At 42.4% G+C, this 17,281-nt stretch overlaps 1 protein-coding gene across 12 annotated transcripts in view; it reads right to left on the reverse strand.

The window, feature by feature from the left end:
* Positions 1–333: 333 nt before the first annotated feature.
* Arhgap21 (Rho GTPase activating protein 21) overlaps positions 334–17,281 on the reverse strand; it is a 126,025-nt gene continuing 109,077 nt past the window's right edge. For 7 of the 12 annotated variants that reach the window (XM_052729385.1, XM_052729390.1, XM_052729384.1 and 4 more), the window contains 13 exons: positions 16,145–16,429; positions 13,702–13,766; positions 13,487–13,626; positions 12,861–13,003; positions 12,439–12,594; positions 12,271–12,349; positions 11,597–11,670; positions 11,430–11,519; positions 8,445–8,570; positions 8,224–8,265; positions 7,808–7,913; positions 5,891–5,922; positions 334–2,798 (listed from right to left, as the gene is read on the reverse strand). In XM_052729385.1, coding sequence (XP_052585345.1) covers positions 1,119–2,798; positions 5,891–5,922; positions 7,808–7,913; positions 8,224–8,265; positions 8,445–8,570; positions 11,430–11,519; positions 11,597–11,670; positions 12,271–12,349; positions 12,439–12,594; positions 12,861–13,003; positions 13,487–13,626; positions 13,702–13,766; positions 16,145–16,429 — 3,018 coding nt within the window. In that variant the 3' untranslated portion in view covers positions 334–1,118. Of the gene's footprint in view, positions 2,799–5,890; positions 5,923–6,813; positions 6,838–7,807; positions 7,914–8,223; positions 8,266–8,444; positions 8,571–11,429; positions 11,520–11,596; positions 11,671–12,270; positions 12,350–12,438; positions 12,595–12,860; positions 13,004–13,486; positions 13,627–13,701; positions 13,767–16,144; positions 16,430–17,281 lie in introns of all 12 variants that reach the window. The other 5 variants (XM_052729391.1, XM_052729387.1, XM_052729389.1 and 2 more) reach the window with 2 other exon arrangements.

The following is a 17,281-nucleotide window of genomic DNA, read 5'->3' on the forward strand; positions in this document are numbered from 1 at the left end:
ATTTATAACATGCCACACTGGAAAGTACTGCTGTCACTGTTTATATGAGGAGCTAACTCAGAAGGTACAAAGTCTAACACACTATGTATCTGGGAAGTAGATGTGGAAGAAGTCTTAAAGCCTTCACTTGCATGGCTGTAGCTAGAGTTCCTAGGGACTACCTATGCACCGTGAGGCCGCCATCAGTGTTCCTAAGAGGTCATTATTCCCAGTCACAGCCAGGAGGAGGAAAGGTGGACGGACTGTGCAAACACAGAGGCTAATTTTTTAATGACAGGGCTTGATAGTATATACATGGGCAACATTTTAAAACAGAGAAAGCTCCCAACAGTGCCAAGTTCACCAAAACAACTTTTATTTCCAGTGTTTAATTGGGTATGCACACAGGCATGACACAGGTTTGGATTTAAGTCCTCATGCAGAATTATATTCTTCTCAGTAAGAAGCCAGTTCCATCCAGGATCCACTATCTACACACCTATGTTACAACATTTATATCAAATCTGGTATCTGAAGAAAAGATACACATAGAATATGTTCATTTAAGTTATTACGTATTTTACAGAAAGATTAAAAATTCAAGTCACACAAAACTCAAAAACTGTATTAAAAGTTTGAATATAAAACTCAGATCCACCTGGAATGACTAAAGAATGGAAGTTCTGTATCCACCTGTGTTAAAACTGGTAAATGTAATGAAATTTGTTACTGATAAACGCATTCATTTATTCAATGTAAGTTATCTAATTTCAACAATATGGCACCCTAAAAATCAAATGTACTTTTATCATGAGGCACTTTTGTTAGTGAGGAGCCAAAAGAACAATTCTGCTGCATGAGTCAGCGATTTTTCTTCAGTAATTTGGGGAATATACTATGGAGTAAGTTGCAACAAACACCTTGCTTATTTGTATACAACTATCTGATATACTTTTAAATATATGTGTGTGTGTTCTTCTGGCTGTAGTAATGCACTGTAAAGCTATTTCACAGTGCAAAATGGTGAATCCAGCCCAAACCAAGGCTGCATAATAACAATTCTGGTACAAGAAAAATATTTACAGAGTTACTGGTCTGTGTAACAGTAGCTTTTCCTTGCTAGAGCGGATATACCCAGCTTAAAGACAGGGAGGGGACTCTGCTTTAGTGCCGGGACTTGCAGACAGTTTGTGAGGGTGGGTGTTGGCTGCAGAACCAGCATTTTGGCTCATGTTCTGGAAGCTTTCTCCGTTTATTTGGTCAGGTGACTGTGGTGGTGTGGAGAGAGGGGGCCCGCTGGTTGAAGCCAAGGGGCCGGCAGCACCCCTGCCTTCGGGCTGCTCAGAGAGGGGTGTGTGGGTGCTGGCAGGTGTTCCCAGCACACTGGGGCTCTCGGCCTGTGGCTCACGACCTTCGCCGCGGCTCAGGTCGGAGGCGCTGGTGCGGATGCGCTCCCTGGCCAGCCAGTCTGAGATGGAGAGGTCCTGGGCCAAGCCCTTGGGTTTTAACCGATTCACAGCTGAAAGTTCGGACTCTTTGTCTGCATTCTGCTCGTGCGCTTTCCAGAAACTCAGGACGCTGATTTCAGTAGCATCTCTGTGGCCTCCAAGCGTGTGTCTGCGTTTGATGTTTTTTCTTTTCGCGGTCTCGGCTGTAGGTTTTTGATTCCCAACTCCGAACATGTCGTCGGCGGGTGCCCTAGGTCTCAGTTTTAAGCGATCTGCTATTTTTGTTTTCCAAGTGGCCTCCTGCTTTTCGGATTCACTTCTGCTGGGTGTCAGGAGGCTCCCAGTCGACTTGCCCTTCTTCATGACGTCAAACACTTTGGCCAGGGCAGGAGTTTCTTTCTCAGTCCTGGTGTCTCCAGGGCTCCCACTATCTGACTTGAAGCGAGCCGACTTCTTCCTGGACAGCGTGTCACATTCGATCAGCCTGTGGGAACTGAACTGCTGCCTGCGGCTGTCTAAACTCGGTGTGAGGCTTCCCTCGGTGCAGCTGGCTTCACTGCCTTCCGAGTTCCTGCGGCTCACCCTGGCAACCTCCTGTAGCTTCCCTCGGAAGAGCCGGTCTGAAGTCAGGGCGGTAGGGAACACCGGGAACTCGCTCTCACTGTCCGTCTCCACCAGCCTCCCTTCACTCACTAGCTCGCTCCTCTCGTCATCAGCCTCGTCCCCCTTGCTCTCTGCCACTGACTGCACCTCGGGGCTCAGGCGGCTGGAGTCCAGGCTGGTCAAGTAGGTAGCTGATGATGTGGTAGAATAATCCGAGGTGATGGTGCCAGCATTGGTCAAAAACTCACTGTGCTTGGTTTCTGGACTGGTTGATTTTTTGGTGGAGGACCTCGCCAGTGAAGCCTGGGAAGACATGCTAAGCAGAGTACCCGAGTCAGACCCTGTTTCTTCGCAGTGGGGCTTCTGTGTCAGAAGTGATCTGGGGCTCTCCTTCAGCATGGCCAGGCGACAGCTGAGAGTTGGTGACTTGTTGCGTTTGGAGCTGTGTGGTGGGGAGGGTTCTTCGGATGACGGCGTCTTCTTCTCCTCCTTCGCTGCACCCGAGTCTTTCCTGACATGACTGTCTTTGGCAAGGACAGTCCTCTGCTTTCTGCCTGATGTCTCACCTTCTCTTTTGGACTCCTCTTTAATTTCACTGTGACTCTGTTCCACATTCTCCTTCTTAAAAAAAACACTGTCCAGCTCATCCTCAGAGCTGCTGGGCTGGGCTTTCTCTTTGGGCTTTTTCCTCTTACGACTAGCAGCTGCGAAGATGGAGGACACAAGCAGTTCCCTGCTATACTGATCCTTCCCCGATCCCCAAGAGCCCTAGGAAACAAGCAGAAAAATGAGGCTATGAACACTGTCCAGGGCCTTGTCAGGGCTGGCTTGTCCCCAGATAGTTCTTAAAGAATTGAAGTCTACCAAAGCTCCAGATGCATCCACAACATAGTCTGTTTCTTTTTTAATACTCCCTTTTGAACTTGTATCAGTGTTAGTTTTTTATTTAATCACGAGTCCCATTTCTTGCCACATCATAACAGATACATCTCTCCTTCAGGGAAAGACTTCAGGCTTAGGGATCCTGAGGTTTCCCAATTATTACTACTTTCTCCATTGGTGTTCCCTACATCCATAATGCTCTAATATCCCCACTTCCTTTATCTAGTCTACAGGCGGAAAAGGTAAGCAGTATTATGCCAGCTGTGATGGTGCACACCTGCAATCATACCACTCAGGAGGCTGCCAGGAAGAGCACAAGTTCCAAGGCTACCCCAACTACACAGTGGGATCCTGTCTCAAACATTCAAAAAGGAAAATAGGTAAACACCATTCCTACAGTTTAATATTCAGACATGATTAAGCTTGCATGGATGAATTCAATTTTCTGATTGTGGACAGTATATGGTACAGGCACTGCACCTGAGGCACTCATTCAGCTAAGGGGAGTCTGGCTGCCATTAGCTCACCAAGACTGGCTCTTCAGGGACTTGCCTTGGGGAAATCAGGTCAGTAAAGGCTTCATTCATCTCATGTAACAGCAGAGTAGAAAATTTCATGACATAAGGTTACTTAAAAAGTTGTAAATCCTTGCCACAAAATGCTCCAATACAGTTACTGTAAGAGTCACTTGCTATGTATTGGGAATTCTTGATGACAACTATTTAGTTTGTTCAGAATGTCTGCCTGCTAAGTAAGTGGTTGGTGGGCAGGTGAATAAGTCCTTGTTTTTAGAACACCATCTTCAGTCAAGAGAGTCTAGCTGAAGGCATGTGGAGTAATGGATCAGAGTATCTCTCTATTACAAAAAAAAAAAAAAAAAAAACAAATAAGCTAGACAGCTCTCCTAAGTTCTTTTGAAAGGCTGTTGTTCTATTAAAAAGGACAAATCACAGGTCAGCAGGCTTGCGCTTTTATACGTTACAAAGGATTTCTCAACCCAGGGCATTCCTATGGGTTGCTCCCGTTTCCTCCATGTTTTCTTTAACACTGGTGGACCATGGTTGAAACTGGGCTGAGTGGGGAAACTGGTCTCCTGTCCCCAGCTTGCTCTGTCGGGCACAGAGAAGGGATGAATTCATTTTCACATCTCAATTTTACTGTCCATAAAAGAAGCACCTGGATTATATCATCTTTAAAAATTCTCTATTCTGTGTGTTGGGGAAAATGACTCTGCTTTTCTACAATTTGGGAACAGTGAAAATTCAAGTATCTGTTATAGGCATAGTACAAAACAATGGAAGATGGACATACAGGGAAAGGGGATGTACGTCTAGTGAGAGGGAAAAGGAATTTCAAGCACGTCTTTGTAATTTAAAGCTTATCATCTATAGTTGGGTACAGTGATGCACTTGGGAGGCTGAGGCTGGAAGATTTTGTGTCCCAGGCTAGCTTGGACTACATTGTGAAACCCTGTTTCAAACAAAATTCTGGCAAAAGAGGTTTGGGAAGTGTTCTAAATATAGAAAGACTAGGGTGGCAGGACAATTGAGTGTAAGCAAAGATTTCTGGTTATTCCTGAACAGGGGGTTAATAGATTGCTCAGGTAATTGGGAAAATTTGCATAAAAGCTGCATTCTCTAATAATGTATCATGCTCGTGTTAGTACCTGACTATGATGATTAGACTGTGGTTATGTAGGAGAATGTTCTTGCTTGTGGGAGACAGGGACTGCATTATTTAGGGTGGTGTCATCCGTACTATAATTAGCTAAGTCTAATCAAGTATACACACACACACAAATTTACCAGCCAATGAATTTAAGGTAAAAGGCTTGTAAATATATGTTCAAACAAACAAAACTCCCAGTGGATGTGCTAATCAGCTTTAATTGTGAACTTGGCAGAGTGTAGAGTCACCTGAAGAGGTAGCCTCATTTAAGTTGCTCAGATCAAACTGTACTATGGGCAAGTGTGTGTGGGAACAGTTTTGATTGCTGAGTTTCTATGGTTCGGACACTGTGGGCAGCACCATATTTAGGCAGATGGTTCTGGCTGTGTAAGAAAGCTAGCTAAAAGCATAAACCCTTGAGTAAGCTAGCAGTGTTCTGTGGTTTCTGCTTCATGTTCCTGCCTTGGGTTCCTCACCTGACTTCCCTCAATGATGGATTGTGACCTGAAAGTAGGGGGTGAGATAAACTCTTTCCTCCTCTAAGTTGCTTTAGGTCATGGTATTTGTCATAGCAACAGAAAGGAAAGTCTAAAGTTGGTGAGAAGTGACTTGGTGGATAAAATCACCAGCCAACCTGAGTTCAATCCTTGGCCCCACGAAGTGGAGAGAACTAATCTAGTACATTGTCCTCTTACCTCTCTATGTGCAGTACAGCATGCACACATGCTTGAAAACTAATACTCTAGCACCTTTCTGTGCATGGAAATCCTTTTTAAAATTACTTTTATCCCTCCTTTCTCATAGACTCACAGAGCCACTCCATAACTGTGTCTTTTTTTAAAAAAATGACCCATTGAGTCCAATTTGTGCTGGAAGGCGCTCTCTCTCTCTCTCTCTCTCTCTCTCTCTCTCTCTCTCTGTGTGTGTGTGTGTGTGTGTGTGTGTTTTGAGACAGAGTCTCACTGTAACAGCAACGCCCAGGCTAGAATGGGTTATCCTCCTGTCTCAGGCCTGTGCCATTATCCCGGCTTCTGCAGATTCCTTATCCCATTCTCCTTGCTTTTATGTTAGTACATTTTTGACAATGTAAACAAGCCAATGTTGTCTGCACCATGCTAAACTGTTCCCACAACTGCAATCTTCCAGCTCACAATCTTGTATTTCCCAGGCTTCTTCTATTCCAAATTAACTTCTCCACACACTGGACTTTACTGCTCTGGCTCCAGTATGGACTACAATTCTATGTTAATGATAAAAGCTCTCACTCAAAGACACTATGGAGTGTTTCCAGACTGTTTAAAGCAACTTACCTTAGATTTTGTTGAGTCACTAGTAGCTGAATCTGTGGGAAGTAAATAAAATGTGGTTAGTGGGAGCCAAGCTTCACCGCTTCTAACAAACAATGCAAAACTTATGAAGAGGACAGGCACAGAACAAAATGTGAAAGCAAAACTCAAAACAACAGAACACAGTGGATAGTCAGAGCTCACAAAGATGCAAGCTGCACCACAGAAAGCCACCGCCATGAAAGGATGCTGTGAATTGTAGGCAGAACCAGCTCAATGATAGGAATGGCAAAGGAGCCCTGTGCTAAACAGAAACAGAAATACTAGTGTTTATTTTTCTAAAGAGTAAATCTAGCAATAAAGAAGCTTGAAGACCTTTAAAAATGATGTGCCGCATCTTGTATCTGAAACTGATACACAATGCAGGACTTTCCAGACTGCCGGCTGCCCTAGCTACAAATCGAAACACTCACACTGGTGTATGTGTTGATTTTTGTCAGACCGTCAGATTGGAATTTGTATAAGATATCCCAGATGGGAGTGGATGCGATGGAGGCATTAGGGTGACCTTGCTTCCGGGTCACTTTTGGTTTTGTTAGAGGATGCTCATTTTTGTGCTTGACCCCAGTTTCACATCCGTGCAGTCAGGGATCCTTTTGGTTAGTTTGGTTAAATTGCTACCAGGTTTGTAAGTATCTATTAACAAATGCTATTATGGAAATGGAAAAATGGAGACCATAATTTTGCTGTCTGGCAAAAACTCAGATTATACAATTATAAAGAGGGTAGGAAGGGGCCAGCATAATGAAGAATAAATATCAATTTTAGAATTTTATCTTTGAACTTTTGGGAAAATTCTTTTCAGAATGAGTGAGCTGGGCCCCGTGCCACGCCCCTTTCAACACATGGCTAAATGCTTTATGACTTTAAGAACCGGTGGACCATACCATGCTATTTCTCCTCAGGGTCCGCTTCAGAAATAACAAGAGACAGCAGAAAAACTTTTAAGAGAGTAGTAGTGATCTGTTTACAATATTCTTAAGAGAGACATTACACCACAGATCAGCTCTGTTTGCATTTACAAGAACCGGGGGTTTCTGCAGACAAGGCAGCTACAGTGTGGACAGCAGTCCTCCTTCTTCCTACAGTTCCAGCTGTCCATCAGGGACATCACAGAATCCACTAGAGACATTACCGTGTGATAGACTCCTCCCACTTCGCCTGTGTAACATCATATAGATTTGCCTGTGTCAGTGAGTGCTGAAAAGACCCTTTAGAGCTAAAACAAGAACTAGAGACAAAGGGTGAAGAACATCGTGTAAAACAGCATGCCAGATTAGCGCAACAGTTTGGCAGGAGACGGTTTCATCAAGAGCCTACGAAATACTGATACTTCACCGAGCATTAGGGTGGCAATAGGAGAGAGAAGAAAATCAAGGTCAAGAAGAGGGACTTTGACTGCGACGTCTCTAGTGACAGAGGACACATTGGATTGAGAAGGGCAGCTCTGAATGTCTAGCATGCTGCTCTCACAGAACTGGCCCCAAACAAGAACTATGCATTCAGTCTAACCATACTTTCTGCCATCACAGCAACCACATATTCAGCAGCATTTATCTGTTTTACCTTGTGATGACTATTACATGGAAACTGTGAATTCAAAACAAAACAAAACAAAACAGTGGTTTGCATGCTCCTTGTTCCCATCTTCCCATTCTGACAAACATCACAACTCCATGCACTGTCAATGGCAATATAATCACTGGAAGGGAAGTGAGGTCAATCAGAAAAGGCAGGTCGCAGCTTTTATTAGTAGAAAGGAAAAAGAGGAAGGAAAAGAAAAAAACTCAATAGTGGATTGTTACTGATGGCTGATTTGCTGGTTCATGTTATAAGAATGTCAAATAACCTAGAGGTCAGTACTGCCCACACAAGAGTTACCTGATACATCTCCAGGGAGCACGCCTGTCCTTCCAATGTTGGTGAGTAAATGATCTATGTTTGGTACTGGCTGGGAGTCTACTGTGTTCTCCTCCTGCACTGTTGTCTATGGTTAACAAACAAAGAGCTCTTCATCATCTCTTCAAAGACAACTTTCAAACAACATTTAGTAAGAGATACATCAGTCTATGGAGCACAAGCTTAACTTCGCATTGATTTGATTGGACGTCACTAATGGTAAAGTAGGCACCACCGTTCAATTCTTATCAGATCAGCGACTGAGGCACTAGAGACCTGCTTCCGGGGTGCGAAGCTGACAATAACACACAAAGCAGAAGATCAAGACTGCCGTGGCGTCAAGAAGGAGCCTGTATCCCATATGAGAACAGCAGAGCACGCGGGCTGACAATACTTACGAGAGGTTCTTCAGCACCCTCTTCTGTGAAAAACCAGTCATGCTAAAATTTAAAATAAAAAGGTGAGAATAATTAAAGAATCCTCTAAGTGGATTTCTATCTTGGGGAATGGCACAGAAATAAGGGAAATGTCGTAGAGGGGAAAAAAGTAGAAGCAACTCCTGTCCTACCAGTTGTCAGCCGTGAGGAGAGAACTTTCAGGAGATGCAGTGTGAACTTACATGCTGGATGAGAGTCTCCACGATTTTGTACTGGTCTGGCATGTGCGTGACCATGTGGGTCATGTTGTCTTCAGATGTTCTCACTAGAGTTGGACCAAAAACGATTGCTAGGTTTCTTGGTTCCATCTGAAGGAAAGGAAGAAAATGGAAAATTAGATTAAACCTCCATGGCAGGTCTGGCATTTTGTTACTGGAAAGTTCTTTTTGATGAAAAAATACAAAAAAATGGATGAAGAAAAGTAAATTCTTCTTAGTTAGGGCTTTCATGAGCAAATCCTCGAATGATAATAGACAATGGCTATTTGGTATTTCTGTTTTCCCAAGAAGCCTTAAATTAGTTTTAAACCAAATCAATTGTTTTTAGTTAACAAAGATGGATTGGATGGGAAAAGAAAAAAGTGAAATTAAAGAATAAGGAACTCTGTGTCTTGGGAATTGGAAGGGGCAAAGGACTTGGAAATACACGCAAGGTTCCAGATTCTTCTGTGTCATACATCAAAATCATTAACAGAGGAAAACAAGTCTGGAAATATCTTTTTTGATGAACTCTCACCTCATCCAAATCTCCTGAAGTCCTGGGCTTAGGCTGGCTGGCTGCCTTCTTAGCATGACATTCGGTCTGCACACTACTGACAGACTAGTCTGAATTTGTTGAATTGTGACTGTCACAGGCATGGATGGACCCTGTTGTCTTTTATATTACGCTGAGCTTAAGGTTTGATTAATGTTGCTAAATAACTTTAACCAACCTTAGAACTCACTGAGGTAAATGAATCATTCAGGATTCCCACATTACTAGATCACCTGGGAGGCACTGACATGTGCATGTAGTTTACCAGACAAGGACTCTACAGCTGATCTCCTCTACTGAAGCAAATGGCACCCATATGTGCTATATGTGCGATCATACTGCTCGGAAGAAAAACAAATTCTCTTTGAATTTAGGATTTTCCTAGAATACTAGACTATAAAAATATTACCTTCAGGAAAGGATGTGGGCTCTGGCATGTCTGTGTCGCCTTCTGGAATATTCAGTTATTTTATCTAACCCTTATGCCGGGAAGAGTGGCCCAAAGGCAAAAATCCACCACATCAAATGCTTCAGGTCAGGCATTCAGTAGATTCTTGTCTATGGCTTCATTTAAGTCTTCAGACTAATGGCATACTTTAATATGTATGTACAGAGACGGGTTTGTCCTATGTGAGTAGCTTTTAGATAGCTCTTATATATAAGATGACACTTAGCCTAAAGTTGTATGGGTTTTTTTGTTTTGTTTTGGTTAATTGTTTGAATTTAAGTTCCAAAAAATGAGGTTAAAAAAAATGTCAAGGAAATAAAGTACCATATTGTCTTCAAGAGTCACTATTAATCCAATAAAAAAACTCCAAGAAGCCAAGTGTGGTGGCCCATGCCTGTGGCTCTAGTATTGGCAGGAGGCTCCATAGCTGAGTTCAAGGCCAGCCAAGCTAATGGAGAGCCTTCTCCAAAAAAACAAAAACTCTCTAAACAAGCAAGACTTTAAGACAGAATTGATTTCTAAAAGAAAAAAAAAAAAAAAAAAACTAAGCCAGGTGTGGTGGCTCATGCTTTGAACGCCAGCACTCAGGAGGCAGAGACAGAATTTCTGAGTCTGAGGCTAGCCTGGGTCTACACAGCAAATTCCAGGACAGCTACCTACAGACCCTATATCCAAACAAAAAGAACAACAACAACAAAAGAAATTGTACAGCCCAGACACCTGCTAATTGATCCAGTTCTGAGGCTATGGTGAATGGGATTGTTTCCCTGGATTCTTCCTTAGTATGTCTGACATTGGTACACAGGAAGGTTACTGAATTTTGTATCATGCTACTTTGCTGAACGTGTTTAGCAATGTTAAGTGTCCTCTAAGAAATATGGCACTCTTTTCAAGAAGCACTAGCATGCAGCAAAACTGAAACATGCCATCCTTCAGGGATAATCAACTACAAAATATTTCAGCTAGAATTATATTGAGAAAACTATGGCTTATTGAACAAACTTTTGAAGACAGCTCAGTAAACTGATGTTTTAGGCTTTTGTCCTCCCTTTTTTTTTCCTTTAAAACAACTCTCTCAACTAGAGACAAAGAGCATGTGGACGGTGCTGAGGCAATGCTGTGGTCTTCTTCAACTGCAGGTAACAGGGTGATGATGAGCTCATGAGCCAATCCTGTACCACTGAGCTCTGTCTCTCTCAGGCAGAAAGTAGTCTCAGGGGTGTTAGCAATACTCTTTAGCTTTCTCTTTCATTATTTTCCTCTGTAACTCAACAGGATCATCACAGAACTTTAAAGAATGAACTGAGTTAGAAAAAGAATCATTTGCAACCTCCTGATATAATGGACTTGGGTAGCAATCATTCACTGACTAAGCAAAAGGCTGAAAAATTAAGAAAAATTAAGACTAAAATGGACCAATGAAATACAATGTGGATCTTATCTAGCTACTTAAACAAATAACTGTAAAGACATTTTAAAAACAATTGATCAAGAAAACCTGAACATGAACTGAGTATTTGATAATACTTAGGACAGCTAACTGTGGGGATGTGGTGATGTGGTATTAAAAGGAAGAAAGGCATCATACCTGTTTAACAGGAAACTAAAGAAAACATTACTTTTCAGTGTGTGGCATCTGGTACCCTTGGGCTGGATTACCAAGCATATATGCCACCTATTTAAGGTAGTAACATAAAGCTGAAAACAAAATTCTGACTCTTCCATTTTTCTTGCTGGATGAATGTAAAATGAAACATTTCTAAATGAAATGCCCCTTCACAAGAGTGACAATTGCTGTTTGTGGAGCCTTTGCTTTTGAGTGATCTTCTGAAGGACCCAGCCAGTCCAGTCTGATGCATTCTTAGGCTTCTGTGAAAAAAAGGCCTTCCTTTGAGTACTCAGCACAGAGTGATGAGGGCTAACCCTCAAACTGAGGCTGTATTTCAACAGGCTGTACCTTACGCACCTTATTTTTTTCTGAATTTTCTGCCACTGTCTTTAGATGAGCCGAAAGAAACTTCAGTGTTTCATAATGATGTTCCGGCAGATCATGAATCTGGAACATATTATTTTCAGAATGAATTTAAATGCTGTATTTGAATTGCACCCCCCCAAATAAAAAGGAATACCTACTAGTCTTTTTAATGTTCTCAGCCGATCGAGAGGGTCTTCCTTACGATTGGCCTCAATAAAGTCGGCATATTTATCTGGCAGCCGCAGGAAAAGAGAACAAGGTGAACTACTCAGGTGAACTGTAGTCCCCTTCCCTTCAGGGCTTAATTTTAAACCACAATTTAAAATGTGTAAGATTTTTGTCTATTTTGAAATACAAATCTCTGAAATTTATATGCTAGAGATGGTTTTTAATGATCTCCAAGCCTTTCCAACAAAAGGAGAGTTCTCTCAATGGGACTTCTTTGAAATTACTGTCTGGCATTTATTCAGCCTGTCCATGATCCCCACCTCACAACAGTATCTAGCACAGGGTCTTTTAACTACACCTATGTCCAAATAATTATGACTGAAACAATAATAACATTTTTAGCTTGATGATAAACATGGTCAATATAGATCTTATTTTCACTTTACTGAAGTATATCAACTTTTTGCAAATGATTTTTCACCAAAATTTATGAAGACTACAAATGAACAAAACCAGTTCTTAATTATGCTTTTCATTAAATTTAGACCTGAGATAAATGCCAGTTCCTCCATCTCTCATGTTGTCTCTGGTTTGATTTATTAAGCCCTGGTTTCCAGCACAGGCTGTGAGCCTTCTCTGGCATGGTCTGTGGGAGCTAACTCACCATTTGTAAAGAGAGGCTCAGGGAGCTTCCTGAAGAAGGATTTTAGTAAACTGCTTATCACATTCAGATCTCGCCATTTCTGGATATGCAAAACAGAAATAGAGTATTTTTGTGGTCAATATATGACAGGGGAAAAAAGACTGGTTATTCAAACAGAAAAGAACTTACATCATCTTGTGTATCAATGTCAGTCATCCCCTTGTTGAGCTCTTCCTGCATACTGGAAATGGCTGCGTTGTTCCCAGGAACTCTGTAAATACCTGTGTATTCAAGACCCCTTTCTTCAACTAATTTGCAACATATGTCAACGATTAATGGAATATACTGCAAAACAAGAAACCAGCATTTTATTTAACACAGTACAAAAGTTTGAAATGAATTCCTACTGACCATTTCTGAGTAGTCACTACTCTAGTTCAGAGTTAATATGTTAGATAAAACGTTGAAAGATAAAAATTACTCAACCCACAGTCATACTAAGGGAGGAAAGTGCAGACTAGATGAGCAGGCAGCCACTTTATCTAAAGGGCTGTGAACTCAGGCCCTGCTATGAGAGCCACTGACTAGTGCAGATGGTTGGGATCTCCTACCCGGTTGGTGTGGGCAGGTGGGCAGTCATCCAGCCTAACTCCGAAGGTCCCTGTGGCAGCTGGCTTTTTTTCAAATGTCTTCCTCACAATGCTTGGAATGCCTCTTCTCCAAGTGCCTTTGTCTTTGGGTGGACTGGTATCATCTTTTGATTGTTATTGAAAATAAAAGGACATTATAAAAAAATGGAAACAAGATTGTTTAAATCACTTTAAAAGCCTAATTCTTCAATGCTTCCATTAACTACAGTCTTATAATACAGTCTACATATAGCACATTATTCTCTTCCTACTCTGTTATGCCTCTGACCCGTCCATGTAACTTATCAGATCAGTCACACTTCTTCACCCTTTCAGGAAGCAGCAGAACCAGCATGTCCTCCCCTTTGTCTTACAATGATACATCTGGCCATTCACATCTGTAAAGATGTGACTGTGGGCTCTCCTTCCCTTTCTCTTGATCAGAGACAGATGCCTTGGGCCTCACCTTAAGGAAAAGGCCCAATGAGCTTGTACCAGGTTTACCAGGAGCTTTAAGCTGGCTGACCCTGAGTCTGCTGGTAAAAATCACATCGTGAAGCAGCAACACACACTGCCAACCCAACTTAAACAATGTTACAGTTAGTTACCTCTGCTGAGAAGCTTCCTCTCTGACTCCTCCTTTGGAGAATGTGGGCTTTGAGTCTTTGGCTCTGATTTAGCCCCAAGCAAAGTCTGCCTGATGCTAAGACTCTGGCGAGGTGTTTTTGGCAACTGTTCTGTTTTGCTGCTGGAAGAAATGAACACTTCTTAACAACTGCATATTTGACATCTAAATTAACCCTAGGTATGATGGGATTCTCACCTCAACAGACTGTTATATTCTTTGATTCTTCGACTAATTAGATCTCTGTTGGTAACTCCAGTGTCCTACAGAATGAGCAGAGTAACATTAGAAAATATGTTATTAGCTTATTAGGGGCAGAGGGTGACACCCCCTGTGTTTGAAGCTTGCTATTATATCAGTTTGTTTAATAATACAAATGCTATGACTTATTCTCAGTGGAGCGGTCACCATGTGGCATATGGTCCAAGTGCCTCCTACCCCTGCAAGTGAGTTTGCTGTCTATTTTCTGTATACATGCAATACCTAGGACAGTTTTTAAGTAACAATGATTCAGTATGTACTGAATTAATATGCTACATAAAATGCATGATTGGGGAGCACAAAGCCAGCTTCTTCTCTAATACCAGAATGAATGATCAGCATTCAATAATAACACCATTGAGTCAAACATGGGAAACTACACCAGAATTTATTAATGATTAATTTGCAGGAATAGTGAATTAGGAGTCAGATGGCATCAAGAGGGGCAGATCATCAAGGGCCTGTTTTGTCCTATGTCCCAAGGTGAACCCAGAGCTTAGCAAACAGGAATAACTCTGTTTGTAGCAACTGCAATTATACACCAGCATGTGTCTGCAAACATTTTTCAAAATACATCTTATTTTGAGTGTAATGAAATACATGTAGCCACACAGGCAGGAATGAAGGTACTTGAAGAGTACTGTGCTCTTTTTGGCTATCAAATTATTGAAACAATGGTTCTCAAAAAGTTGGAATTTTCCCAGGAATCTCATACTCAAAGAAGGAAAATCTAACACTGTGCTTCATGTCAGTAAGAGGGGGCACGTCTCCCAGAAAGATTTCACTCAGTTTTGTAACTTGTCAAACCTGAGCCACAGTGATGATGGGCAGGATCACACCCTGATCAGGACTGCTTAGCTATGCACGCCTTTCTAGCCTCTATTTAAACCTAACCCTCATGCAGGATTCCCAAGGATGGACTGGAGGCCACTGGACCTCTTTGTTCCTCTTCCCAGAGTACCCACATTGAATGAATCTCTTCTTTGCTTGTCATTATTACTGTGCCTAGGCTTAGGAAGACAAATTGCACATGTTTTCTTTTCCTATGCAGACTATAGATTTTAATTTTCATATGTGTGCCTATATGAGTGTGGGTACAGATCACGGAATTAGAAACAGAACCATGAGTAGGAAAAATGGAGGAGATAAAAAGGCAAGAGAATACATGTGACATGAAAGTGGAATGCAGGCTACTTGCAGAAAGAAGGGGACCAGGACGAAAGGGAGTAAGGGAGAGAGATCAACAAAGAAAAAGCCCACATGAAAATGTCATAATATAGCCGGGCCGTGGTAGGGCACGCCTTTAATTCCAGCACTTGGGAAGCAGAGGCAGGCAGATCTCTTGAGTTCAAGGCCAGCCTGATCTATAGAGTGAGTTCCAGGACAGTCAGGGCTACACAGAGAAACCCTGTCTTGGGGGGAAAGAAAGAAAATGCCCATAATGTATCCTATTATTTGGAAGCTGATGCTGAAATCAGCTGACACTTTGCAGGGAGCAGCTACAGCGTGAAGGCAAGGCAGCGCAGGGAAGCTGTCCTCACGGTGTGAGCCTTTCAGTATAAGCTGGACGATGAACATGAACAGAGAAGATCTTATGTTCGGCTGCACAGCTGATGCACGTGTTCATGAGTACTGTGGGCAATGTGCAGAAAGTGCATGAAGAATGTGAAGGAAACTGTGTTAATGAGATGGGGGACTGGAGGGTTGAGCAAAAGTCTGACCTCCATTATACTGAAAAATACCTTGACTACGAAAATTCTCACTGCAAAAGCAGCTCCTTGATGGCCGAAGCCAGAGACCCTCACCAGTGTAAAGCATCACTCCTTACTAAACAGACAAACTGGCTTATGACATGATTGTTCATAAAACATGCTTCCTTAGAAACCCATGAGCATACCAAGATATAGTTTTACCTATACAATTCCATAAAAAAATCATTTCTTTTCCTTTACATAGCAACTTGTTTTTGTAAATGTTTTTACTGTAGCATAACCCACAATAATACTAATTTCAATATCCAAGACAGACTTGTAATAATTGGTCAAAAGGTGCCTGCAGGTTCTAGGCCCTATGTAAGAGGGTGAAGCACCCCAGACACAGGGTGTCCTGACCTTCCCAGAGATACCAGGGACAACACTAATGATCAAAGATAACATGGGCTCCTGCCTGTGGTTTGTTGTGTCTGAAAAGACATGAAGAACAGGAAGATCCTATTTTTCTTGTTTGGTAATAGTACTTTTTCGATAAGTAAAACTAATGCAGGTATACCTGAGTTTTTTCTTTTTAATGACTGAAAATAGTGTATCTTATTTTTTATAAAAATCTATCCAGAGCTTTTTGATAAGTGTCAAATTTCACCCACATCCTTTTTACAACGTACCTCTTCATTTAGGTTGCTACTCTCCTGGATAGTCTTGATCCACGCTAACATGTCGTCTCTGTCTTCAGCCTGGAACAGGCATTCACAGTCGGATGTGGTAAGTCGGAACACATTCCTCCTCTTGGTCTCACTGTACGAGATGTCAATCAGGCAAGCGTTGACACTGATGGGCTGTTCTTCCTCTGATGGTGTCGTCTGCTCTCTTCTGTCTTTGTACAAGTAAAGTGAATGGCCCCGAAGTACAACATACATCTGTTTCCACGGCCTAATGCTGCCACCAACACGCTGGAAAACAGTAAGCGGTCCGTGAATGCGCAATACAAGGCTAGACCTCTGTGGCGGGCTCAGGACTAAGTAACGCCCTTCAGATGCATACTTATGTACCTGGTATAGCAGATGTCTCATTTACTTGAATACACATGAAGAGTGAAAAGAAAGAAAAAATGTCAGGTTAGCTCAGTGGGAAAAGGAGCCTGCTGCCAAGCCTGATATGAGTTCTATCCAACTGACTCCCACACGCTGTATTCTGACCTCCGCATGCTTGCCATGGCATAAAGACAATCACATGATAGACACAGAGATAAAGTTAAAAAGTGTAGCTGGGCATGATGACTCATGTCCCAGCATACAGTTGGCAAAGGCTCTGAGTGTGAGGACAGCCTAGTCTACTTAGCAAGTTCCAAGCTACACAGTGAGATCCTATCCAAATAAATAAATAAATAATTTAAATGTAGTCTTTTTCAAAACAATAGAGTTGGCCCTGGTGGTATGGGTGCCGTTAGCTGGCCCCAAAGGCTTGAGAGCAGGAGAACTGGCCCTGTCACTTGATGCCTGATGCAATGGGTGAGCTAGCCAAGGCAGTACTGAAGAGCTCACCCTGGGGGTAATGATGAGGGAAAGCTGGCAGGCTGACCAACCCAGCTACCACCCAGGCCCAGAAACAGGGCTATGAGTTGACCCACCCCAACATCCACCTCATCTGTGATCTGCTGGAGCACGTGACGGGGCCAGACCTGCAGATCCAAAGCTGCAGGATCTCCATGCAGCAGGGCAACAGCAGATTATCCAAGAGGAGTCCCGGTATCGAGAGCACAGCAGAAGCCAGAGGCCCGGAACCAGACCTATGACTCTGCAGTG

This window comes from Peromyscus californicus, unplaced genomic scaffold (assembly GCF_007827085.1).
Source record: "Peromyscus californicus insignis strain IS unplaced genomic scaffold, ASM782708v3 Scaffold_8__1_contigs__length_139910024, whole genome shotgun sequence".
Taxonomy (NCBI): Eukaryota; Metazoa; Chordata; class Mammalia; order Rodentia; family Cricetidae; genus Peromyscus; species Peromyscus californicus.